Raw genomic sequence first — 27,385 nt, forward strand, 5'->3', positions numbered from 1 at the left:
ATACCTTCGGCAAGGGTGGAGGGTCAAGTCTACCCTGAGGTGCTGCCACAGAAAGGCCTGGCGATCTCCTTCTGAAAAACCAGCCCTGGAACCACTGGGGGCACTACTCTGCTGCTCTGCACCACGGGCTCCCCAGGAGTCAGAGGCAACTCCAGAGTTGGAGGCTTGATGAGCATCCTGTTACCGTGGTGCCTGGTGCCAGGGGCCACTGTGCCAGCTTCCACCAATAGGCTTCCCGGACACCGCCCTCCCTTCACCCCGCCTTCACATGCCCCCTTCCTGCACTTGCGTGTCCCTGGGGCTGAGATGACTCTGTGACTAAACCATAGGGACCGGCTGGCCGTCCCCAGCCTCACCGCGGCCACACCTGGCTGCAGCAGGGGCTGGCTTAGGGCTGAGGAACCCACAGTCAGAGTGAAAGGTGTGGGGAAACTGGGCTGCAAGTCGTGGGGGGGGGAGGTGACACTCCCCCTGTCACCTCTCACCCCCCCTACCACACACAACCCTTCCCCCCACTCTTGCCTGGCAGGAGAGAGGCTCTCCCTGGTCTGGGAGATGGAAGAGGGTGAGGGTAAGCAGAAAGGAGTTCACCAGGAGGTTGAGGGCTACACAGTCCCGCCTGCTTTCCAAAGCAGCACTGATGGAGCTCCAGGGAGGGGAGAGGCCAGGAGGCAGGCTGCGGGGGTGTGAGGGGGTGGGGGGCAGAGGGGGGTGAGAGCAGAGAAGCAAATGGGACGCAATTAGAGGCAGAAGCAGAGCGGGCGCTCAGGCCCAGAGGGGCCATCAAGGCCCCACTCTCCCCCGACAAGCAGTCAGGCTCCGGTCGCTGCCGTCCCAGGAGCCTTCCCCAGGCATGTACTTACTGCCAAAGGCGGAGCCCACAGCGGCACCTGCGGGAGAGAGAACAGGGACACAGGCTGCTGTCAACCTGGAGGAGGCCCTCCGCCCTCCAAGGTCACACGTGCCCACCCACAGATGCTAACCGTGGTGAGGGTCTTGGAGTCCCTGGGTGAAAAGGCTCAAGCTGGGGTCCCCATTCAGTCTCCTCAGCGCCCTGCGTGGGAGGAGCTGCCATTAACCCCATTCAGCAGATGAAGAAACGGAGTCTGGGAGCCACAACCTACCCAGTGGGGCCCGCTGACAAGTGCCACACATTTCTAGGAGCTTTACGGGCTCCCCTCTTATTCAAGACTAGATGCCCGGGTCCTCCAGTGAAGGAGAAGGGGGCTGGGTGGGCGAGGGCCGGCGTTCTCTGAGGGGGAGGGCACGTCTGAGAACATCTCTGTCCCCAGCCAGGGCTGGCTGGCTGAGCTCGATGGGATGGATTTACTACAGAGCGAAACCACACCTGTGTTCCCATCTGGGGACGTGCAGGTGTGGCTTAGTCCCTAATCAAGCAGCGCTGTCACAACCACCGAATGTTAAATGCTTTCTGTGTGCTAGGCAGAGGGCTCTGGTGGCACAGAGATGCAGTGCTCGGCTCCCATCCAGAAGGCAGATGGAATGCCCCTGCCCCCTGGAAGTGTACGGGGCAGTCCCACTCTGTGGATGAGGAGTGAGCACTGACACAGTGGTATGGGTTGTGCCAGGCAGCAAATGGTGATGTCTGACTGCTTAGGGGAGGGCTGCTTGAAGCCACTCCTGCTTGAAGATGACCTGCTTCCCAGTCCCACTGGGCGTGTGCCTGCCTGGAGTCTGTCGGGGCAGACAGGTCCACTTGGGCAGCTAGGAGGCGATGGGCTGGGCTTGGCATTTGGTGTGCTCCAGGCACAGAGCACAGCACTCTCCCTCTATGCGCCCCTTGGCCCTCACTGCGACCCCACAGAGGCGTGTCACTATGGTCCAGGCTCAGGAGGTGAAATGACTTGTTCAAGGTCGCAGCACACGCTGCTTCCTTCCGTCAAGTCACATGGCCCCCCCGCAGAGCCTCAGGAGATGGGAAGAGCTGGGAGTGACAGAGAGAAAGGGGAGTGTGTGTGTGTGTGTGTGTGTGTGTGTGTGTGTGTCTTTGGTTATAAGCCTGGCTCATCAGGGAAGAAGTATCATGCTCACAAAGGGAGAGATCCAATGTCGTTCTCTGGAAATGACAAGAATCAAGACACCTTCCAGGCACTGGGGCGGTCTTCCTGGGGTGGGCAAGTGGGGCCTCCTGGACAAGCTGAGGCTGTGGCCTGGCTGGAGGGTCCAGGACAAGCAGAGTGGACAAGCCCCCTGGACACACATCTATTCACTCGCAGAGAATGCAGCCTTGGGCCGGGGTGAACACACCGAGGAAGGACCAAGTGAGCACCTGGGGGCGTGGGGCATGCTCAGGTAGGCAGAGGCAGGAGCCTGGGGCAGGGGCACGGAGGAGAGGCATTATCAGGAAATGTACCTGGAAGCCGAGCCCAGGACGGAGCAGGAGGCAGCAAGGGCCAGGGGAGGGTCCTGCGGGAGTGCTCTTGCTTCAAGCCACAGGAACCACGTGGGAGTGGGGGACCCAGTCCGGAGACACCAGGAGGGGGTGTGGCATCCTGGAGGATTCAGGTCTGGGATGGGTGGGAGGTGGGGCCCTATTGGAGGGGGTCTTGTACACTGTTGGGAAGGGGCTCGAGGGCAGTGCAGGTGGAGAGAGCTGTGGTCTTGAAGCAGGTGAGCAGCAGGAGGAGGAAGGGAGAGGAGGGGAGGAGACGTGGCTGCAGGCTGAGATAAGACGTAGAGGAGACACAAGAGGGCAGAGGTGGGGGTGGAGGGCTGTCTTGGGCTCAGGAGACAGGCGAGCTCATCAGGTGGGTGAAGGTGGGTCAGGAAGGAAGCTGCTGTCCAGGATGACGTCTAGACCTGCAGCTTGACTCCTGGGGCGGGGGGTGTGCCACTTCCTGATGTGGGCATATGAAGGACTGCTGGGTGAGGGCAAGGCTTGCTTCATCTGGTGTCTCTTGGGCTGTTTTCTCAGGGTTTCTGACCCTGCTTGCCCCAGGAAGCTGAGGACAAGTAGCACCTTCCAGAACATTTCAAGAGAAACTCCTGGTTCATTGAGTTCGGGCCTCCCAGACAATTCCCAGAGGTCCCCAAGGAACCAGAGAGGATAGGCTACCTCCAGGAATTTCTCTGTTGTGGACTGAATCCTTTCTCCCAGAATGTACATTGAAGTCCTGGTACCTGTGCGTGCTAACAGTCTTAGAAGGTGCTATGAGTTAGTTAACATGAGGTCATGCAGGAGGAGGCTGGGTCCTAATCCAATCGGAGTCTCTCCTCTTGGCATATAAAGAGAAAGTGGCTGAGGAATGCCTGGAAAGAGAGGGTCAGGGAAAACAAGGAAGATCCCCAAGGAGAGGGGTTGATTCAATGGTTGTGACAAAGGGCTCACTCAGCCAGCAAGACTGTAGGGCCAGCCAGTGCTATGGTAACATGACCCGGAGTGGGAAGACACCAGGAAGGACCTTTCCCTAGAATGAACTGAGGGGCCAGGGCCCTGCCGGCACCCTGGATTTGGATCCCCAGGCCCCAGCACTATGAGGCAATCAATCAATGTCTGTCCTTAAAGGCCACCCAGGTTGTGGTCTGTGGTTATAGTCACCATAGGACATTCATACCCCCTTCCCAAACAAGGACAGTCCCACTTCCCCTGCTGGGAGGAGGGAGGAGAGGACCTGGGGTCTAAACCACCTGCTTGCCCATCACTGGTCGGAAGGGGGGATGGCCTCCAGCCTGGAGCGGGCAGTGGGCCTTCCTGAGGGCCAGGCCAGCGTGGGAGTTGGGTTGACAGGACACCTTAGTGCATCCTCTCAGGAGAAGAGATGCAGGAGCTGGAGATGCTGCAGAGAAACGGGAGGGGCCGGGAGGACAGAGGTGAGAGGAGGGCCCACTGCAGGTGGAAGCCAAAGGGCAAGGCCAGGAGTCAGAGAGAGCAGTGATGTCAAGGTCGGAGGGGAAGCCACAAAAGGCTTCAGAGCAACAAAGACACAGGGCAGAGTCGGGAGGGCAGGTGGGGGGGGTGGGGGTCGGAGGCAGCTGTCAGCACCCAGGGCCCTGCTGCATCTTTGAAGACCGCGAGTGCCCGCAGTACCTGACAAGGCACCCCTTTCAAAGGCCTGTCCCTACCGCCATCAGGTGCAGGCACCGCACACCTGTCACAGCCTTGCCACCGCGTTACTTTCAGCTTTGATCCACCAACATCACACACATTCCCCACCCGTTAAAGGAGCGGCTGCGGTTGGTGTGCCCATGCTGGCAGGGGGACTGGCTGCCCTGGCCTTGACGTCAGTCCCCATGACTCCCTGGGTGGCCACTGAAGCTCTGGGCCTCAGTCTGATGGCCTGGAGAGTGGGCTGACAAGAACTGGGCCCCAGGGCCAGTGGTGCAGGCTGGTGGGCAGGCAGCACTGGAGCAAGCCCACCGGGCGTGGGCCAGGTGGAGAGAGCTCCGTCCAGAGGGCCAGCTGGGGCACCTGACTTTGATCAAATGGTGGTCAATGAGTCGGGGTTTGCGAGGTGTTCATGATACAGGGGTGCTGGGGTGAACCCCGGGGACCTAATCTCCTGGGCAAGCAGAAAGAGGGTGTGCAGAGAACATGAGCTGGTGGGAGGAGGGGGCCCTACAAACCCAACATCAGGGTTGTTTCCTCTAAGCACCTTAAACTCACGCAAACTCACTGGCTCATAGACTCCCTATAGGACAGCATAGAACTGCTCCTGTGGGCTTCCAAGACAATAACTCTTTCCAGGAGTAGAAAATTCCATCTTTCTCCCTAGGAGCAGCTGGTGGTTTTAAACTGCCAACCTTTTGGATTGCAGCCCAGCATGTATAACCACTGAGCCACTAGGGCTCCATCAGCACCCCATAAACGTTCCTTATTCAGCTTAGCATGGGGCATCCACCAGCCTCACTCTCCGACATTCTGGAGACCTGCTTCCCAGCTTTCCAGGTCCAGGTGGGGATGGACAGTTGGGAAGCCACTGGCTAAGCAGACATAGCTGGATTCTCCGGGCAGGGCAGGAGGGCCGGTGATGGAGAGCCATGTAACAGCGATGTGCACATCTGTGTCCATGTCTCTCTTAGTGTCTCTGTGTATGCATGTGAGGTGCGTGTGTGAGAGAGAGAGAGAGAGAGAGAGAGCGAGCCCCGGGTTGAAGAGCTGGGGAGGCCACACCGCCTGGCGGCCTGCTCTTGGTAGCCACTGCACTGGTACCTACACGCATTGGGTGAGCCATGGGGCAGCGGCAGGTAGGAGCCTGCCCGCCAGGAGCGGGTGCGGAAGTTCTTCTTGCACTTGCCGCAGTCCGGGCCGGTGGTGTTGTGCTCACACTCGCACTGCAGGCTGCCCTCCCGAACGGAGCACAGGTTGGCGTGCAGGTTACACTTGCACCTGGTGGAGGGGGGCGGGCAGCACAGAGGGAGAAGAGACGTCAGCGAGTGGTAGGCAGGCCATCCTGACCCCCAGATTGGCTCAGAGGGTGCTGGATCTGGCCTGAAAGAGATCCCCGAGACCCCTGGCCCTACCTGCCCTGAAATTCCTTCCAGCTGAGAAATCCTCAATTCCCTCTCCTTCGTGGGAACACCTGCTCCCCGCCCCACCCACTCCCCCCCCCCCCCCCCGCCCCTGGCAGCGACTCTGCTGTTTGTCCACACTCTCCATAGATGGTGGCTTCAAGGAGTCCTGCCCTCCAATTGGGAGGGCCTTTGAGCTGTCCTTGTCCCAGATGCTGGACATTCTTATTCTTAGTCACCCAGAATCTGATGGCCTTAGCCATGATTGAGGTGGGTCGAGAGATACCAAGAGGTGCCCACATGCCTCTCACTGTGCAGACGTTGGCCTGGCTAAGGATGGGGGCTGCTCTTCAGCCTGAGGCTCTGGTCCCTAGCCTTGAGAGCAGACAGGGAAGGCCCGACTCCCAAGGCGCTGTGAATTCACCCATGTATGCATTATTCATTCATTCTTTCAAATATTTATAGGCAACTCATTATTCTGAAAACTGGTAAATAAAGGGAAAGAATCAGCCCGACATCAACTGCACCTCACGGTAACGCAAAAAAGTGAACGAGAAGTTCCTCTGTATGGAAGCATCCCAGCGAACAGAGGAAGACGAAGAGACCCTCCGGGTAGGGGACTGGCTGACTCAGTAGCTGCATCGGCAGCCCCCAATGTCCCACCGGCGAAGAAGATGGCGCAGGGCTGCTGTCCAGAGGTTGCTTTGAGTCAGAGCTGACCTGAGAGTAACTAACCACAACCAGAAGCCACGGCCCCAGGCCTCCGGCCTCCGGGGGCACCATCCACACCTCTGCTGCAGAGCAGTATTGCCCCAGCAAAGGGAACCCGAGTCAATGACGCCCTCTGTTCCAACCACCAGAGGACAAGAAACCCAAACGACAGAGGGACACATGAACCCCACCGTGGGGGTGGGGGTGGGGGTGCGGCCAGCAAGGCCCAGCCTGAGGATCATGCTCCAGAAGATGCGGCCCAGTTTGTTCAACAGATGGATTTCAAGAGCAAGAAGGAAACAGAAATCCCCCTGAGTATGCACATATCTGTCTGGGGTATGGAGGGGGAACCTGACTTAGGAGAACCTCAAAGGGGCATCAAGCAGTTGGTGTGTGTGTCCCTTATTTGGATCTTGATGCAAACAAACTGTGAAACCCACTCACCCAATGGAAATGGCATTTATCCGACCATCCACAGCGTGCACCCCTGTCTGTATTAGATCTTATGTAACCCAGGCTTCTGAGGCGTGCTGGCGGGGGTGCGGTGATGTTTGGAAGTCCTTGAAGGGGAAGTACTTCAACATGAAACAGGAAAGGGGCCTGGGTCGAGATGCAGAGGGAGCAGGCAGGACCAGGAGCTGGTCACTGCCACAGTCGGGTGGCAGGGACCTGGCAGTTGGGGAGAGAAGATTCTCTCTGCTTTTGTATGGAGGTTGGAAACTCTCCATGATGAAAAGTTAAAGAGAGTGTGCTCTAGATTCCACTAAGGGACGCATTCCAAGAGATGTCAATATTTGTGAAAAGCCAATTGCAGACTAACGTTGTTTAGGAGGATCCGTTTTTTATTCAAATATGCAAAGAAAAATACTTAGGGGTGCTTCATATGCACCAGGCTCTGACCTGGGAGCAGTGAGTATCAGGAGAACCATTCTGAGGAGTCCCTGCTCTGAGGGGTCTCGGAGTCTAGCAGGGAGACAGTAAAATGATCCGTGTGGGAGGGGAGGGAATTGGGGGAGACAATAGGTGAGTCACAGGGGTGTTCAGGATGGTGACATGATTCTGTGACGGTGTGTGCAGGACACCTGCACACATGGTACAGCACGAAGACTGAGCCTGATGGTAAACCGTCCGCCAAACCCAAGCCAGCTGCTGTCCAGTCAGGGCCGAGGAGAACTCTATAACAGAGGCCCTCCAAGGCATCCCCTTTAGGAAGAGGTTCCCAGGGCTTTCTTCTGAGGCACATCTGGTGAGTTTGAATCATCAACCTCTTGGCTAGGAGACAAGCGCTCCACTATTTGCAGCCAACTCTGCCTTTTATTCATAATTATGTATCAATAGTGCTCATTAATGGGACAAGTGCAAGATGCTGATGAGATGGGACACAAGGGAGGGGGAGGAGGAGGACGCAGGGGAGGGCTCCACTTTCCATGTGATTTTCTGCAAACCTCACACCACTCTAACAAATAAAGGGGGGGCGGCAGGAGCATTAAAGTTGGTTGTGATGATATATTTAGAAGCGGTTTGACTTTGAAAGTGTAAGATAGGTGAATAGCACATCAAGAAAACTCCTGAACAGGAAAAAGAAAAGATACGAACCGTGACCTTTGGTTACCGTAAGAGGTTTTGCCTAGGGGCATCAGTTTACGTTAGCGGTGGTAGAGAGAGTACGATGATGGTTGTACAACACACAGAGGCGAATCAATGACACTGAATTATACATGTACAAGTTGTGGAGTCGTTGAATGTTTTGTTGTGTATATTTTTGCCAAAAAGAAAAAAAAACTAAATGAATAGCCACGAGTATGGGGAAGAAGAAAACATTCTAAAATTGATTGTGGTAAAGACGGTACGACGCTTCTTGATTCGGCTGAACGATTGAATTGCATAATAAGTGGATGAAGTGCCAACAAAACTGTTTATGAGAAATATAAAGCGGATTGATTAAAAAACACAAAGCTTTAATTAACTTCAATTGTTAGACGTGCTCACATGCTATATAAGACAGAGGGTCCTAACGTAGTCTAGGGGTAAATGCCAAGCTTCCAGAAAGAATGGAGTTTTAAACCAAGACCTGAAGGATGGAACCTTCTAGAAAGAGGCAAGAGCATGCGGGAAGACCCTGGGGCCAGGAGAAGCCCCACCTGTGAAGCTGGAAGGAGTCCCTGGAGGTAGGAGTGGGCTGGATCATGATGCAGAGGCTGGTTTCACTTAGTCAGGGGTTAAAAGTCATCGGAGGCTTGGAAGGGCCTGCTCTGGTCAATGGCTTGATAAAGCCCATTTCCATGGGGTGGTTGGTTTTCACAGTGTGTTGGAATCCAGAGTTGGGTTGGAATTTGCTCGATGGCAGTGCGTTCTTTAGTTTGGGCTGTTCCGTGGAGCATGGTTTCTTTGGGAGGATAAGAATTCAGGTAGGGAGACCAGCAAGAAGGCCCTGCCCTGGCAGGTGACAGAAGATGGTGATCAGGACTTGGGTGGGGCCACTAACTGCCCATCAGCCTTCCATCATCTCAACGGTGGATTTCTGAATGTTTAATCATCTCTTCCTCTGCCTTCAGACCCCGCCGCCGCCACAGGGCCAAGTGACATTCGTCACTGTCCCCAGTCATGTTCCTCAAATCCTCGAGGTGTTTTCCCTCCGCCTCGGCTAAACCACCCAATGCATATTCAACTTCCAACATCTTCCCGTCCCCATAAATCAGGCCTGTCAGACTCTTTGTCTTGGCTCTTGCTGCCCCCTCCTCCTGTCATTTGTCTCCGTCTGGCTGGGGACGAGGGCTCCTCTGTGGGGTCCGCCTTCCGAGGCAAGGATGCTGAGCTGGGAGCCGGGCTGCTTGTCCCAAGCTGCCGCTGAGCCCGTCCCAGCTGCAAGCCTCGCGGATCGCAGATCGGTGCTAACTCACCGGCCTCCCGGCCTGCCTCCCAGCTTGCCCCCAACCCCGAATCTTCCTTTTGCCCTCCCTGATACCCAGCAGAATACGGTATCCACACAATGGAAGTGTTTAAAGATCTTAAATATCTGGGTTTCAAAGGCCATCTCGAGCCACAAAGAGAATGGTCACACTTCCCAGGTGCTGACTGTGGCCAGCAGGAAGCTCATCTGGTCCACTAGTGACCACGAGGAGTGGACTGTTGCCACCGTGTCACAGACGAGGAAAGGGAGGTTCAGAGCCTAGGGTCACAGGGCTGCTTAAAAATGTCACTGGAAGTAGAACTCAGGGCTGACTCCAGAGCCTGAGAAGTTAACATGGGCTGGTATAGTGGTTATGCTATAGGCTGTTCATCGCAAAGCCAGCAGTTTGAAACCACCAGCCAGCTCCTCGGGAGAAAGATGAGGCTTTCTACTCCCCTAAAGTGTTATAGCTCAAAACCCCATAGGTGCAGTTCTACCTTGTCCTATAGGGTTGCTACGAGTCAGCACTGACTCAGTAGCAGTGTTTTATAGCTGATTGCAAAAAAGCAGGACATGAAATTGTATGTATTGTAGCTTCTAATGATGCTTAAATTAGACATATCCATACTCCAACTATAAAGAGTCAAAGAAAAAAATCACTCTTTAGGTTGACATGTTTCATGCTCACCAACAACTCCCTGCCCCCATACACCTGCCCATTACAAACACCTCATGAATGTTCATTATTAGGCACACCCCATGCCCTGCTCCTGACCCATACCTGCTCCAGTCACCACTCACATTTAGGGTCTTAAAGGCTCTGGTAAGTCCTGCAGTAAGACCTGTCTGACCTTGTCCAACAAAAGTCTGTTGGCAAAATTCACCCGACCTTAGAAGGCTTTCCTTCAGAATTCTTACCTAACATCCCACTGGGGAGGAACACCCCCATGCCCTCCCCTGGAACCAGGCATGTACTCCACGCTGTTGGCCGGAGGAAGGGGTATTTTTAGACATCGGTTACTTAGAGAAAAGATTGCCATCTCAACTTTGGGTGATAACATTGACCTTGGCTTGTTAAAGATGCATAAAAGACCAGCTGAATTTGAGAAGCAGCCTGTAATAATGATAGCGTGGACAAGCCTGGTGCCACAGGTGGGGAAAAGCCAGCCCAAGGTCGTGTGCTTGCTTGGCTACTCCTGACCGAAATGCACATGTCTGGCCCCAGCGCAGGTTCTGCCCAGGCCCCCTCCTGACCAGCTCTGTCTCCCAGAGGAGCATGGGAGGGTGGCCTGGCCTCTCCCCAGCCCTGGCTCTGCCTTGGGATGAGTATGGCGCCTTTGCCACCAGGCTGCTCTAGCTGCCAGGGCCCATGAGGAGCTTATGGGGCGTGGGAGAAGCCAAGGCTCTGGCTAGCGTCAGACGGGCGCTTCTTAGTCTTCCAGACATGCGCAGATAGCTCTAAGAGAGCTGTGCATGCCTACCTGCGTGTGTGTGTGCCTACCTGCGTGCGTGTGTGCCTGCGTATGGGAGAGAGAGAGAGAGAGGAAGGCTGTGGGGCCATGGAGTTTGTGTATGATCTTGACCTCTCTGGGCCCCAGTGCACCCCCCGTCCTTGTTTCTCTCTTTCTCTGTGTGAGTATCTGTTGTCTCGGAGAGTCCTGCAGACTCAAACTTCTGGAGGGTATGGGGATAACTGGGAGAGCTTTCACAGGCAAGGAAGACATCCCTGAGGCCAGGACTGTTCACGGTCCAGGCTTTGCCCAGCACCCCTCTCTACCCCTGGCTCCACCTCGTTGCGTAGTGTCTCCCCCACGGCTCAGGGGGCTCTGGGCCTGGTGTCTGCGGCTGGCCTGCCGGGCCCAAGAACGAGGCCTTCCTGGGAGAAAAAGCCTAGATGGAGAGCACCCAGCTGGTGGACCCGAAGTAGCAGGAACTAGGACCCCTCCATCATTTGGGGCCTAGTGCAGGCCTGTGCTGAGGGCGGGGTTCCTCTTTTCTTTTCTCCAGGGAGGCGAGGCACTGGGAAGGTGGGAGGGGCTGCGGGGCCTGTGCTGCACCTCTGGGTGTTGGTCCCCTTGTCTCTAACAGCACAAGTGTCCTAGGGGATGCCACTCTCTGTGTCCTTGACTCGGGGAGGGTGTTCTACCGTCATGTCACCTCACTACATCCTAACACAGCGGTTTTCAACCTTCCTGATGCCGAGACCCTTCCTTACAGCTCCTCATGTTATGGGGACCCCCAACCATAACATTATTTTCATTGTTACTTTATAGCTGTCATTTTGCTACAGTGATAAATTGGCTGAGCCCTGTGAAGGGGTTGTTCGACTCCCAAAGGGGTCGCAACCCACAGGTTGAGAACCGCTGTCCTAACAATAACCCCAAGAGGCAGACTCATCGTTACCCCTTGTCAAGAACCCAAACCCACCACTGTCGAGTGGATGCTGACTCCCAGTGAGGCTGTAGGCCAGGGCAGAGCTGCTCTGTGGGTTTCTGAGACTGCAACTCTGGCAGAAAGCTCCGTCTTGCTCCCGAGGGGAGCTGGTGGCTTCAAACTGCTGACATTGCAGACTGCAGCCCAGCTCATCGCCACTGCGCTGCCAGGGCTCGCGGCTCATCGGTGCCAGAGCCACGCCACGCCACGCTATGCCATAGCACAGGTATTGAATACAAGCCATCTGGCTCCAAGCTCTTCACCACCAGGCTGGCTGAGGAAATGGGTGCCAGAGAGGCTGCCTCACAGGCCACGGTCACACTGTTATGACAAGCCGAGTGCCCCACGCCTTTGCTGGGACAGCCTTCACTCCTCCAAGACCAGAAGGCCCCATTCTGCCTGCCACCCCCACGGGCATTGCCTGGGCCCAGGCCACCAGCATCTCATAGGTGCCCTGGTTCCCGCAGGAGTCCCCTGGGCTCCAACCCTGCCCCGTTACAGCCCACTCTACTGTGCAACTGAGCAGGCGGTGGCATTTCAGAGCCCACAGCCCTTCCATGGCCCCCAGGGCACCCAGGAGAGAGAATAACTTTTCTTCAGGCATGGAGGACCCCGCAGACCTGGCCTGACGACTCTCCCTTACATCTCACCCTTGCCACCCCGAGCGGCTCCTGCTGTCCGGCTTCTGCCCCCATCCATCTTGCCTCTGGGTCTTTGCACATGCCATTCCCTCTACCTGGAATACACTGCCAGGCTCTGGCTCCTTCTCATAAGACGAACTGTTATGGTCAGTATCAGGTTTAAAGTTACATTTCACTTCGGCAGTGAGGTTTTTCTGGGCCCCTGTATATACTCAGGCCCTGCTAGTGACTCTCTTCTCATCGATTCATCATTACTAACACTGCCTCCCCAAATGGGGAAATGCACCCACAAACCGTAGCTGGTTTAATAGTTACTCTTCAGTGTCGAAAGGACGCACTTTGGACACATTGTCAGGAGCGATCAGTCCCGGGAGAAGGATACCATGCTTGGTATGGTGGAGGGGCCGTGCGAGAGAGCAGGGCTCTCAGTGAGGTGGGGTGACACCGTGGCTGCAGCAATGGGATCAGGCAGAGGAACAGTGGGGAGTACGGAGCAAAGGGTTGCTGTGGGTCAGAAGCCACGGTCTGGCACCTAACAACATAACCACCACACTTAGGACAGATTTCACGACATTAAAAAAAGCGACAAGCTCACCAATCCTGGAATTTGGGAAATAGTATTGGGTAGATGATGCTAAATTTTAAAAGTACTCATATTGAGTAAAAGGGGGGAAAGAACTATGTAGGAAAATAAATAAGCATAATGTGACAGCCACGTGCAAAAGAATAACGTTTGGCTGTAACCTCGCCCCATACACGGAAATTAACTCACAAGGCGCCTGGGGCCTAGATCCCAGAGCTCAAGGATAAAACTCTTGGCAGAAACTCTGGGCATGGATTTTCATAACCTTGGACTAGGCAGCGGGTTCTTAGATAGGGCGGCACAGCATGAGGCTGAGAGGAAAAAGAGACAAACTGGACAGCATCCCATTGAACTCCGTTTGTACTTCAGAAAGTAAGGGCATGGTCTGCAGACCAGGGGGCCGTCTCCCCAGCCACGTGCCTGATAAGGAGTTGTGTGGCGTGGGATACGTCAAGAAATCTGGTAACTTGGTGACAACAGGATGAGTAAAGCCACGAAAGCGTGGGCAAAGGATCTGACTGGATATTTCCCCAAAGAAGAAGGCGCTCCAAGCATTGGTCATCGGAGAAGCGCACATCCACATCCCTGCGGGCGCCGCTTCAGGCTCCCTAAGAGGGCCATGAGAGCTGCATTGCAACACGAGGTGACAAGGCCGTGGAGAAATCAGAAGCATCACACACACACACACACACACACACACTCACACACACACACACTCACACACACATACACACACACATACACACACACACATACACACACACACACACAACACACGGCCCTTCTCACCACCATCAGGTCGATTCTGATGCTTAACAACCCTGGATGACAGAGGAGAACTGCCCAGGGTGTCCCAGACTCTGAATCGTTACCACAGTAGCAAGCCTCCCTCACCCTTCCTTCTGCAGAGTGGCTGGTGGTTTGGAACTGCCGACCTGGTGGTTCGGGGCCTGCGCTACTGTTAGGAATGCAAAATGGTACGGCCAATTTGGGAAATGGCCCGGCAATTCCTCAAAAGGTGGAACGCAGAACTGCGACATGGCCTGGGGATTCCTTTCCAAGCTAAATGCAAATGTACGTTCACCTGAGAATTCGTACACACGTGTCCACAATGGGCAAAACACAGAAATGACCCAAGGAGCCACCGAGTGCTAAACCAAATGTGGTATATCCATACAATGGAATACTACTCAACCAGAAAGATGAGTCAAGTACTGATTCATGTCACAGCATGGAACAACCTTGAAGACATCATCATACCTGAAGAAATCACTCACAAAAGGCCACACACGGTGACTCCAGTGATGTGAACTGCCCAGAACAGGCCAATCAATAGAAACAGAAACTGGAGCTGGAAGGGGAACCATCGAGGGAGGAATTGTGGCCAAGAGCTAAGCGACATGAAGCCTCTTTGGGGGGGGGGCAATAGAGCTGCTCCATGATCATTTGTGGTGATGGTGATATAATTATTACAACAAAGCAAGAGTCATTAATGACCACTATGGAATGTGGATTCCATCTCAACAAATACAACCGACCAAATAAAGAATGGACCTGGGCGGACAGTGAAGGGTTTGTCTGGATGACTAAAGGCTGGGGACCTGGGCTATGTGGGATTCTCTCTCCTACAAACTGCCAGGGATCTGTGTTACTGTTAGTATCAACCCATCACCAAAACCCCAAACCCAACCCACTGCGACTCCACAGGACAGAGAACTGCCAACGTGAGCCTCTGAGACTGTCACTCTTTACAGGAGTAGAAAGCCCCCTTTCTCCTGCTGAGGGACTGGTGGCTTCGAACTGCTGACCAGTTAGCAGTTGCAGGCAGTAGTCCAATGCTGAATGGAACAGGGTCCCTTAAAGAAAGACTCCTGGGTACATACCAGCTGATACTGTGCGCTCACCTTGCAAGGCACTATCCCGGGCGAGAGCTGTGCACGAGTGAACCAAGGTCCACAATGTCCCAGTGACCAACACGCCCTTCTCAGCTCCACTGTCCAGGCGAGGAAACTGAAGTATGGAGAGGGACGTAGGCAGCCTGGGCATCCCAGTCGTCGAGGGGCAGAGCCTGGATTTGAGCCAAGGAACCCGAGGTGCATACCGAACATCGGCTGGGGTGGCGGGAGGTGTGGCATCGGTGGATTGGGCATGTGTCCTAACCCACCAGAGCCTGCTTTCTCACACCTGAGAAGAGTTCTGAGTGGAGCGGACCCGTCCTGCTTATACCAGGCACTGCCATGACCAACAGAGACATCGGCCATTTTGGAATGAAGAATGGACCTAGGGGATGCCCATGTCATACTGCCCACACACGCACCCAGGCTTAGGAAGCGCCGGAAGCTTCTGCACCCAGCCGTGCCCAGGTGGCGCTTCTACTTACCCCTGCCATTTGTCTTTCTGGATCACTGGACCTTCCCCAGGCCCACCCTGCTGGCCCAAGGAGCCTAGAATGTTCTGCCATTTACCATGTGACCTTAGGCAGGTGGGTGAGCATCCCCAGGTCTCTAGTTCTTATCTGCACAATAGGGACAGCAGTCACACCTACTTCAGAGGGTTGTTGCCAGCTGAGCCGAGTCTCCCTCTCCAAAGTGCTGGCTGAATGCAGCTCAATCCCCAAGCCTTTGCTGTCCAGTCTTTTCCAACTCACCGCAACGCCTGGACACAGGAGCATGCCCGGGAAGCTTTCCAAGACAGGTGGTGTAGAGCGGGCGACTCACTGGACTGCTGGTCATGTCAGCAGTTCGAAACCACTAGCAGCTGTGAGGCAGAAAGACGAAGGTTTCCACTCCTGTAAAAACTTAGTCTTGGAAACCCACAGGGACAGTTCGACGCTGTCCTCCAGGGCTCTAAGTCAGCGTTGACGTGATGGCGGTGAGGATTTTCACAGAAGTAGGCTGTCACATCTTTCTCCAGCCGAGAGGCTGGTGGGCTTGGACCATTCCCTGCCATTAGCAGCTGAGGCTTTAACCACCGAGCCACCAGGCTCTTCAAATGCATAGACGTGCTCAGGGTGTGATTTCGCATGCTTTTCCTCATGGAAGCCCCGGGGGAGTAGTGGTTCTGAGTTGGGCTGCGATCCTCCTGATCGACAGTTCAAAACCAGTAGCAGCAACCTAGGAGAAAGCCTGGGCTTTCTACTCTCAGAAACAGTCTCGGAAGCCCACATGGGGTTGCTGTGAGTCAGCATTGACTCGGTGGCAGTGAGTTTGGGAGTTATTTCTGTGAGCTTCCCCAGGCAGTGAGCCCAGGACCTCTGCAGAGGTGACTTCATAGGCCTTCCCCAGCACCTTGAGGAGAGTGGCTGTCCTCTCCACGCGAAGGGGCCCTGGAGGTGCGGCGATGCAGCGCTGCTGGTCTGCTCCCACCACGGTCCAGTCTCGGAAATCGGCAGGGCCAGTTCTACTCGGTCCCACACGGTCACTCTGCGGTGGAACTGACTCAACAGCACACAACAGAAACCTACAACGTCTCCAGCTTACGGACAAGGAGAGGAGCCCCCAAGCAGCTTGGGGGTACCCCAGGCCACCCGAGCCATTCCCCTCCACTTTAAAAGGGCCCTCCAGCAGCAACTGGGTGGGGCCTTGGACAGTCTCCATGGACTGGTTCTGAGACAGACACAGGCCCACAGACGTCCGTCCATGCAGCCTGATTCCCTCCAACACAGGCCCCTCCTCCTGAGACTGCCCTGCGGTTTGTCTCCCCTATTCCAGAAGGCCCTGGAGAGAGGAAGTAAATTAGATAAATACGCAAACACATATAAATAATTTATTCTGCACTCACGCGAGTATGTGGGCCAGGACGGCGCAGGCTGCACCATCATCTGAGCGCCTGTGCGAACCCAGCAGGCTCCGCTCCTCCCACTGAGCTGGAGTTCCAGTCCGGCTCTCTGGGTGGAGGAGGCGGGTTTTGAACCCAGGGCCGTTTGGTGCTGCGGCTGGACTTCATGACCACATACCCACCCTGCTTTTCTCTTAGCACCCCAACCAACCGGATTCCTCCTAGATCATAAAAGCCAGGGGAGGGGCCTGCGGAACCAGACCCCAGCCTTCTCCAACCCCTCTTACCATGGGACCCTGCTGCCAATTCGTCCAAAGAAATGCAACTCCAGAGGAACAAAGCCCTCTTTCTCCACACCCCCTCCCGACCCTGAGTGGGTGGCCCATCTCCCGCTGCCTCTCCAGCCCCGATCTCTCCCCTCCATCCAGGGGAGTATGGGATCAATTTTCCCAGGAATCGCTTCCTGAATTTGACCTTCGAGAACCATCCATCTCACTAGAAAACTAGCAGCTCAGCCGCCTGACCCCGCTACACAGCACTTTTCAGACATCCATCAGGAGGTATTACTTAATAATGAACAGACGAGCGTGGCAGGCCAGCCAGCCCACAACGCCCAGTCCACCAGGACCCCGCTGCTCCCCTCCCACCCCACCCAGCCAGCACCCGGCTTTAACTCTATGGATGGCAGCAAAGTGGTTTTAGAGGGCATCCACCAGGCAGGCTAGTGAGGGAGAGAAAGAGAGACAGAGAGAGAGAGAGAGAGAGAGAGAGAGAGAGAGAGAGATTGCTGAATCAGGAGACTGAGTTTTGCCCATGGCCCGAGTGATTTGCTGAATGACCTTGAGCAAGTCACTTCTCCTAAATTAAAACCTGTCTTAGATTTTTAGGTTCTTCGTTTGTTATTTTGCTAAGTGCCTACTGTAGTCTCTGAGGAGCCCTGGCAGTGTAGTGATTTAGGCATTGGGCGACTAACCTCGAGGCCAGCGGTTCGAATCCACCAGCTGCGCCTCAAGAGGAAGAGGAGGCTCTCTGCTCCCATGACAATGTTCAGCCTGGGAAGCCTGCACGGGCAGTTCTGCTCTGTTCCCTAGGGCTGCTCCGTGCTCTGAGTTGGAACGGACTGGATGGCCTTGAGTTTGGCTTGAGTTTAATGCCATGGCTGGCACACAGGCCTCACCAGCTGCCGAAGGAAGGAGAGAAAAGGATGGGCCCAGTAGTACACAGAGGACCCTATGTGGAGCCAGGCACACAGTAGGAGGAAGGCCAGGTGGTGTCAGGGTGGGCAGGAGCAGCAGCACTGTGCAGTGGCTGGCAGTCAGGGCTCAGATCTTGCCCCTGTTGCTGTATGCTGTGTGGACATGGGCAGGTGACAGCCATTTAGGGTCTGTGTCTCCTGGTCTGTCAAACTGGGATGGCGACTGTCCCCCAGGGTGGAGCTAGTGGGAGGAAGACATGGGTTGAGGACAAAGTGCTCAGCACCTGGGCTGGCAGGTACCCAGTCCTCCATACGTGCCAGCTATTGTCACTGTTGCAATTGTTAGTGGCCAACAAGTGACACAGAGAGGAAGATGTGAGTGCAGAGGGGTCTAAGGAGAAAAGACTGGCCCAGATCCGAGGGACAGGCCTGCTCATTCCTGGGGTCCTACTGCCAGCCTCTCGGGAGCCGGAAGCTCTCCACAGCAGACATGCCTGACCTCGAGCGTTACTTTCCTGAGAAGTCCCCAGGCCCTGAAACTGTCAGATGGAGCACACACACACACGCACATACACACACATCATATACATATGCATATATGCAGAATGCTTAGATACCTGTGAGTTTTCAGATAAACAATGAGGATTTGTTTTGGAAAGCAATTGTGGTAGGAACTGTATAGTTCTGCCTGATGAGATTGAACTATGGAATGATATATGTATTAACTCCCAATTAATAATAAACAGATATTTTAAAAAGGAAGACTTTCTTTCACCACCACCACCCCCAATTTCAGTATGCACCATGTGCTACAAGGATAAGTCAAAAAGCATTGCTCCTGGAGGTTCTGGTTTATATTCGCTTTGCTTAGTCCAAACCAACCACGCTGAAGTCTGTCTCTGTAGCCTGGGAAGGCTGCTGACGAGCTCTCTTGGTGATGCACCGATCTGAGTCTCATTGGGGGCCTTTAAAACCATCAAAGCTGTCTTTTCTGAGGGGAGCTGCTGAGCCAGCTAAGTTCAAAGTGACTTACAGGTTAGCTCAGAGGGTTCTGGTGACTGTTTGGGGGACCCTCAAAGAGGTCATCTTGATAGCCTTTCTCAAAGACCACAGGATGATCATGGAAGACAATGGGAACTTCAGGCAACAAGGCTGGAGGCAGGGAAGGCCCTGGGAGGAGAGCAAGGGTTACAGGCTGAGAAGGAACTACCACTGGACGTACCACCCTGCAGTGGCAGTGATCTACGAGCAGATGCAAGACAGATACGCAGGCTAAATGGGCATGAAGGGAGAGGGGCTAGAACCACAAATATATAGAGATTTGATGGAGGATGTTGGTGTTGGGCATTTGCTTCTGCTGCAATTACACCCACAACTGTGGTGAAGCATCCAGGGGCACTTCTTAGACATAACCAAATACCTTGAGGGAATGGGCCTGGGGCGCTCAGGACTATAGTCTTAGGGGACACGAAGGTCAATTGGCATAACCTAGTTCCCATAGACAACATTCTACATCCTATATCCTACTTTTCCGAGTAGCGACTTCAAAGCTAGTGAGCAGCCATCTAGGGGGCAACTATTGACCTTTTTCCACCCAGAAGATCAGAGTGAGGAAAATCAAAATATACGTGGGAAAAACCAGACGAATGGGCTATGCAAGTGTGACTCTCCACCACTCTGAGACCAGAAGAACTAGATGGTGCCCAGTTACCGGCACCAACTGCTCCGACGAGGGTCACGTGAGAAGGTCCTGGGGAGACTGGGAGAAAAGTGTGGAACAACACTCCGAATCATAAGAGGTCATGCCTACTGGCTGGAGAGGGACTGGTGGGACCCCCATGAACATGGCCCACAGTCACCCTTAAACTCTAGGACTGGACCCACCCTCATGTTAGAATAGCCATGCACTGAAGTTCGGAAAAGGAGCATTCACCAAGGACAGAAGGAGGAATGGAAACAAGAAAGGCGGGGCGTGGGGGTGGGGGAGTAGGCAGAGTGATGGTGCCTGGGGGGAACTGAAATGGATGAGTGGGCACTGTAAACGTATATACGTTGTTGCACGTGAAACTGATGAGCTGCTCTGTACACTTTTGCCTCATTCACAATAGAAGTTTAAAAGGAAGAAGAAGAAAACTGAAAAACTACATTGGTGAGAAAAAGACCAGGAAAATCACACGGGGGAATTTTTTCCCCCCATGATGACAATGCACCCACTCAGCAAGACCTGTTCTGTGAGAAACCTTACTCCGTCCACCGTCCACCCTTGATTCACCCTTCCAGACTTGTTTTTGTTGCCCAAACTCAACCTTTAGAAGGAACATGAGTCGTGGAGGCTCTTGAGGAAGCAGAGCTGCCATTGGTCAACGTGGGTCGCTGGAAGAGCATCGGTTCTTTGGGGGAGAGTTACGGAGGTGGAAGTATCACCTTCGGAAGTGGATGGACCTAGATGGAGATGTTAATGTAATTTAAAATGTCTATGAGTTTTCAGTCACACTTTCTGATGCTCTCTTGTATTCGGCCACTGCTGCGGTGAACTGCCATTGCGTTGCCTCTAAGTCATGATGACCGTCTATGCTGCAGACCCACACGTTGCCCGTCGGTGCCACTCTCGTGAACGCTGCTATGAGTGAGTCCAGTTGTGGCTGCTGTGTCAACTCAACACAGGGGGGCTCACTCATTTTTGTGGACCCTCAACCAAGCATGATGCCCTTTCCCAGCCCGGAGACTTTCCTAACAATGTGTCCGGCAAAGGCATTCGACTGTGTGGATCCTAACAAACTATGAACAACATTGAGAAGAATGGAAATTCCAGAATACTTCATTGTGCTCACGGGGAACCTGTGCATGGACCAAGAGGCAGTTGGGTGAAGAGAACGCAGGAATACTATGTGGTTAACAAGCAGGAAAGCTGGGCGTCAGGCTTCCTTCCTCTCACCAGACTCGCTCAATCTGTGAACACAGTGAGAGAAGCTGGACCGCGTGAAGATGGGCAACATCAGGATTGGGCAAAGGCTTATCAACAACACTGATAACGCGAGCTGGCTTGCCAAAACGGAAGACTTGAAGCACTTGCTGATGAAGATCAAGGATGGCAGCCTTCAGTGTGGATTACAACTCAAGGTAAAGAAGACCCAAACCCTCACACCTGGACCAATAGGTAACATCATGATAAATGGAGAAAAGGCAGAACTTGTCCAGGGTAATGTCTTACTTGGATCCACAGTCAACGCTCATGGAATCACCAGTCAAGACATCCAACAGCGCATGGCTTTGGATAGATCTGCTACCGAAACCCTCCTTCGAGTGTTGAAAAGCAGGCATGCCAATGTCAGGACTAAGGTACATCTGACCCGTGGTATTTTCAGTTGCCTCTTATGCCTGTGAAAGGACAGTGCAGAAGGAAGAACGAAGAAGGATCAATGCCTTTGAATGATGGCGCAGGTGAAGAATATTAAAAATATCATGATTGCTGAAAGAACAAACAAATCTGTCCTGGAAGAAGTGTAGTCAGAAGGCTTCTTCGGGGCAAAGACGGCGAGACTTGGTCTCAGGTACTTTGGATGTGTTATCGGGAGAGGCCAGTCCCTGGAAAAGGGCATCGTACTTGGTAGAAGGAAGTAAAAAAGATGAAGATCTTTGACTAGACGGATGGACACCGTGGCTGCTGCAACGGGTCCAAATGTAAGAACAATTGTGAGCACGGCGCAGGACTGGGCCGTGTTTCCTTCTGTTGTGGCAAGGGTTACTCTGGATCAGAACAGGCTCAATTGCACCCAACAACAACAACAACAACAACGAGATGTCAGGGGGCCCTGGTGGTGTAATGGATCATGCGTTGGGCACAAGGCCAGCATTTCAAAACCACCAGCCACTCTGAGAAAGAATGGAGAGACTTTCTACTCCTGTAAAGCTATAAAATCTCAGACACCCACAGGGTGGCCATAACACCGAATCCACTCAACGGCAGTGAGCCTGTTTGAATAATATGTTCAAAGTAAGCGAGAGGAAGTTTTGCCATCTAATTCTAAGGAGCAAGCATGCTGGTTGGACCATGCATGTCTTCTAAGAGAGGGTGGTCTGGTCTTCGGGCAGTCCATGGTCAATGCCATCATCTTCACCAGCATCATCATTCAGGCATCCTGCGCTTCACCTGTCATTGCCCCAGCATCACAGCCTGGCAGGGGCACATTCACTCAGGTCCAGCTGGCTGTCCACTAGATGAAGGGCCCAAGTTGCCTTCCAGCCAAGCTGCTGGTTTCTTTTGATGAGATTCCAGTGGGTTCCGGGGAGCACGGTTGTTGGAGGGCATGCCGGGCTTCACCTCCAGGGCAAGGCTCATCCAGCCGACCAAGTTCTCCTGCCACGGAGATCAGTGTTTCCGGACCACTCCCCTGGCCCGATCAGGGGACTCGCAGCTGCACGATGTGGTTGTTAGGGCGGCAGGGGCTCATGGCCCTGCCAGGCTAGAGCGTGCTCTGCCCCGCAGGGAGGGACGGGCAGTGCCTGGGAGCTGCGGGTGGAACGCCATCTGGACACAGGCCTGGCCCTGGCGCTCCGTGAAAATCGTGAGCGGGGCCCTTCCCTCTTCTCTGGAGAGGAGCAGGGTGTTTGGAGCCTCTCCCAGACAGGAGAGAGTCGGGGAAGGAATGTAGGTCAACTGCTGGCTGCCAGAAAGGGTGATGTCAGCTGCCCCTTGGGGGAACCGGGGACTGACAGAGGACGTGGGGAGTTTGGGTGAGCGTGAGAGAGATGGTCCCTGGAGCTGGGCAGGGACTCCCCCTAAGGGTCAAACTCCACTGGGCATCCCAGCCTCCCCCAGAGGTTGGGAAGACACGGGGTGGGGGCAGGAGAGCCCAGCTCCCATCTCCCACACCAACTAATGGCAGGGCCATGGGGGTCCTTGGCAAGCTCACTGATGATCACCTCCTGGTCTTTTCCCTCAAGTTACTTCTTCACTCCTCGTTGGCATCACCCCTGGGTGCATGTCTCCGGCTGGGTTCCAGTGTTCCTTTTACCTTGAAGCCTAGCGTTAGAAACGCACTATGGTTTCAAAGCAGCCAACTGTGTGTTCCTACCCCTCTCGCCAGAGAGAACCGTTCTCTGCGTGTCTTTGGTTTGAGGAAAGGCATTTTAATGGGTCACTGGGTTAAACGCCAGGAGTGCTCATGGTGCAGTGGTTACGAGTTGGGCTGCTAACTGCAAGGTCAGCAGTTCCCATCCCCCAGCTGCTCCTCGGGAGAACGATGAGGCTTTCTACTCCCCTAAACAGTGACCGGTTTGGAAACTCGCAGGGGCCGTTCTCGCCCGTCCTGCAGGGGCGCTGTGGGTCGGCATGGACTAGAGAGCAGCGAGTCTGCTAGAGCTGTGGGTTAGAAACCACACCAAGCCAATTGCATGAAGCCAGTTGGGCCTCAGCAGATTCCATGTGTGCGGGGCAGAGCTGTGCTCCAAGACGTTTCAAGGCAGTGACCTCCTGGAAGCAGATCACCAGCCCTTTCTTCTGAGTTCAACCATCGCCCTTCCCGTTAGCCATGAAGCATGAACCGCCTGTGCCACCCAAGCCTGTCCTGTTAAAACTCAGAACTCACTGCCATCGCAGAGGCGACGCCAACTCACGGTGGCCCCAGAGGACAGGGGAGCACTGCTCCCGGATGCCGGGCTGTATCTCTTTAAGGGAGCAGAAAGCCCTGCCGTTCCTCTGTGGAGCAGCTGGTGGTTTCAAACTGCTGACTATGTGCTTACTACCCCAACACGTAGCCACGATGCCACCAGAGTGCGGGGAAGTAAATTCCTCATCCGATTCTGGCCTTGAGGAACTAACGATGTAGGGTCCAAATCTCAGCAGGAGGACAGAGAAAGTTGATGCTCCCAAGGGGAGTGCTTTTTCGAGGACCTGCAGGGACTCCGTGGCAGCAGGTTTGAGTCTTCTCGAAACTCCAGGAGCATGGTACTGAGTGAGCTGCGAGCCAGAGGAGAGAGGGGGCTTTCTACTCCCATGAAGAGTGACAGTCTCAGAAACTCACAGGGACAGTCCCACCCTGTCCTGGGGCGCCATGGGTCGGCATGGACTGGATGGGCGTGAGTATCTAAACTCCACAGAGCAAAGATGCAGCCATCTGAGGGCGCTAACATGGAGGTTGGCCCAAGAGAGACCTGACAGCTCTCCTGGAAGTCTCTCTGTTCTTTGTGGTCAGCAAGTGAGAAGTAAGTGTCCGCTTCGGTTTGCTGAGGCTGCCGTAACAAAACCCACCAGGATAGCTTATGCAAACAGATTTTATTGACTCGCACTTCGGAGACGAGCGCACACATCAGGCCGCGCTGGTTCCTACCGTCTTGTGACGCGTCTCTCTCCTGACTTCAGGCCTGTGTCCCTCGTCTTGCTGTTGGAGCGCCACATGGTTTTCCCTCCTCTGTCTCCCTGCCTTTGTGTATCTTCTCCTCTTTTATAGAGACACCACCCATCCAGGATCAGGACCCGCTCCGGCTGTTAACCTAACAGACCACGTTTTCTAAGATCTTAGGTTCAAACAGGATCGTGATCACGAAGACCGGGCGTCAGGATTTCAACGTATGTTGTGGGCAGGCACCATTTAATCCATAACAGGGTCTTGTGTCTCCAGTTTGGGGGCCCAGAGGGAGATCGTGCAAGAGACCAGAAGGATGTACGTGGAGGCTATGGTGAGGGAGCCTGGCTCAACACTGGACTCCCGGCTCCTGAGCGGGACAGGAGCCAAGCATGGGCACTGAAACTCCTGCTGGCTGGAGAACTTCAGACGGTCTGGGTCAAAAGGCTGAAAGGGAAGTGAGGGGTGGCGGGGCGGGGGGGGGGGCGCTGAGATCAGAGCTGCCAGCAGAAAGGAGAGGCCTGGGCGGCTCGGGCTCGGCTCGGTCTGGATCACCTGGCTTTTCCAGGGTAATGTGGACAAATGCTGGCGGCTCTGCCCCTGGAATGCAGTCAGACCGGCAATTGAGTTCATTGGCCAAATCAGATTTGGGCTTCTGCGCGAAGTCCTTTTATATTAAGTGTTTTCACATACATCACCTTCTCCAGGCTCCTGTAAATCCGATTACCCATTAGAAGGCCAGAGTGGCTTCCCAGCATACAGGAGAGGCTGATGGAGGGATCCCTACGGGCTCCGGGGGAGGGGGATCTTTGATCTGAGGAGTGACAGGGTGGGGTTATGAACAGGGCCTGGGAAGGCACCCCTAGCCTGACCTGGTGACTTCGGTTAGGTGGCTTCTTTACGGGGAAGCCCCACAAACAAAATTCAAAACCCCAAACAACTGCCTGCTATTACGTCAACTCAGCTTCAATCCTCGGGGCCCCCAGGGGTGTCTGAGAAGAACTGTGCTCCTTGGGTTTTCAGTGGCTGACATTTCTGGAAGGAGACAGCCAGGCCTTTCTTCCCAGGTGCCTCGGCATAACCTTTTGGCTAGCAGCCAAGCTCATTAGCCATTCACACCACCTGGGCACTCCTCCCTGCCACCTAGCCACCTGCCTACCAGGACCTCTCTTTAAGAACAGTTACAGGCTGTCCCTGGTTCATGAGGAACACATGGATCCAGCCAGTCGCCGCAGCATGCCAACCTGGTCTGGCTCTGCCGATGCCCTGTCATCCAGCCCGTCCCACTCCATGGTCTCCCAGAGCTCAGAGTCTGCGGGGGTTCAGATGAGTGGTAGGTGCCTGGCTTCCGCAGCCATGGCAGCATGGTGGTGGGGCTACTGTGTACCTTGGGGGGGTGGCCTCCAGCCTCCAGGACCCCCAGCGAGGCCCTCTCTGAGACAAGTCTTGGGGGAGGAGCAGTTTGTCTGCCAGACAGGAGGGCTGTCCGGGTGTCTTCTGAGCAGAAGGAACAGGCTAGAGGCAGGTTTGAGGCACACAGCATTCGGCATGGCTGATTGGCAAGACTCAGAGCCCAGGCTGCAGAGGAAGGTAGCAGGACAATTCTAGGCCCGCCCCCCTTAGCAGAGTGGGAGAATGGGGCCTGGGTTCTAAAGCCGATGGGCAGCCACCAAAGGGCATCCTGCAGCGAAGCAACCTGACCGGGTTTGGGATTTGGTAAAACCAAACCAAACTGACCCCTAACACCTCCGCATGGAAGGCGTGAACCTGAAAGAAGGTCAGATGGCCTTTACCAAGAACCACATCTGCTGTTGCCGTGCGCTCCGACCTGGAGCGCCAAGGTGGCCACCTGCTAGGCCGGGACTTGCGTCAGGAGGCCAGCTGTGGGAACCTCCACAAGAGCAGCTCAGGGTAAGAGTGGAGGGAAGGACCACGCGAATCATGAAGCTAAGCCTCCTCTCTGACATTTGGATCCAGCTGAGGCCTCAAGGTGTCTCTGGGTGGGCTTCTAAAGCAGAGTGGGCAGGTGTAGCAGTGTGTGTGTGTGTGTGTGTGTGTGTGTGTGTGTGTGTGCGCGCGCGCGTGCATCCAGGGTACAGCAAGCATGCACGCATGCTCGTGTCCCCATGTGTGACTCTGGATGAGTGTGACCTGCAGAGGAACACATATAAGGGGACAGCTGTGAGTCTAGAACCGGCTTGGTATGGGTGTCTCCTCCAGACAGCCTGGCAAATGGCTAAGCCCAGGTGCCCTCCAGTTGGGTTTCTGTTGGAGAATGGCGCAGGCCAGGCAGCCCGGGGGGGCTGGGGGTGAAGAGAAAGACCTGGTAATTCATCTGGAATAGATCTGCAGCCTCTGAAATCCGATTTTCCCTCACCAGCCTCTGTCCAAGCCTCATTAGACCCAACCACAACTGAGAAGGCCCATAGGTCATGCCACCAGCGGGGTGTATGTATGTGAGGCGGGGGCAGGTATGTGAGGTGGGGACAGGTTCTACTCCGGGCAGGGCACAGCTCGGTATGGCTGGGCTTGTCCTGCAAGGTCCCAAGGCCTTGGGCTGGGCAGGCTCCACTTCCTAAGATGTTGTTAACAGCAGCAGGCCTTTGAGGACGGTTGATATTCAAATGCATTCTGCTTTCCTGGTAAGGAAGGGGGCTGGGGAGAGACACTGACGGGAGATGGTCCAGATGGTCGCCAAGGGCTGCAAGTCTGCCAAAGCCCGTCCTCCGAGCAAGGAGGGAGTTTGTGGAAACAAGGTTTGGGGCCAGTAGACTTGCAGGGAAGAGTCCCTCCCTCCCAGTTCTCAGGTGTGTCTGGTGCGTCCAGCCTTGAGCCAGCCTGCAAACTCCTACCATCCTCACAACAGTCGTATGCCATTTTTCAGGTGAGGAAACTGAGGCTGGGGGAATCAAGAGGCTTGCCCAGAGCCGTAAAATAGCAAGAAAGAGTCAGACTTCAAAGACAGGCCTCCCTTTGGTGCCCTGCCACACTGCTCTGTATGCCTGCTAAAGACTCTCAACCAAGGGGTGGACCACCCCCGGCTGTGGAGCAGACAAGGGTTCATTAGAGGGTGTTAGAAGTGAGGATTTTGCCCCCAAATATAAAATCTGTCAGCCCGAGCATGCCCCTTCCTCCTTCCTCCCTCTCACCTGCATCTCCAGCGCCTTCCGTATCTCTGGGCACCCATCCTTCCGCACTGTTCCCTTCAGAATGCTAATGTGCACACTGCCTCCCAGCTCCGGAGAACCCTCTCCTGGCTCCCCAGTCCCCACCAGTCCCCACCAGTCCCCGCCCCATTGCTTCACTCCCCTTCAGAGCCAGCCTTCTCAGAGCCTTGGTTTT

The 27,385-nt window shown here is 54.7% G+C and overlaps 1 protein-coding gene across 2 annotated transcripts in view; it reads right to left on the reverse strand.

Moving 5' to 3' along the window:
- NTNG2 (netrin G2) overlaps positions 1-27,385 on the reverse strand; it is an 81,774-nt gene that overhangs the window by 11,122 nt on the left and 43,267 nt on the right. For both annotated transcript variants that reach the window (XM_075560587.1, XM_075560586.1), the window contains 2 exons: positions 5,175-5,347; positions 864-890 (listed from right to left, as the gene is read on the reverse strand). In XM_075560587.1, coding sequence (XP_075416702.1) covers positions 864-890; positions 5,175-5,347 — 200 coding nt within the window. The remainder of the gene's footprint in view (positions 1-863; positions 891-5,174; positions 5,348-27,385) is intronic.

This window comes from Tenrec ecaudatus, chromosome 10 (genome assembly GCF_050624435.1).
Source record: "Tenrec ecaudatus isolate mTenEca1 chromosome 10, mTenEca1.hap1, whole genome shotgun sequence".
NCBI lineage: Eukaryota > Metazoa > Chordata > Mammalia > Afrosoricida > Tenrecidae > Tenrec > Tenrec ecaudatus.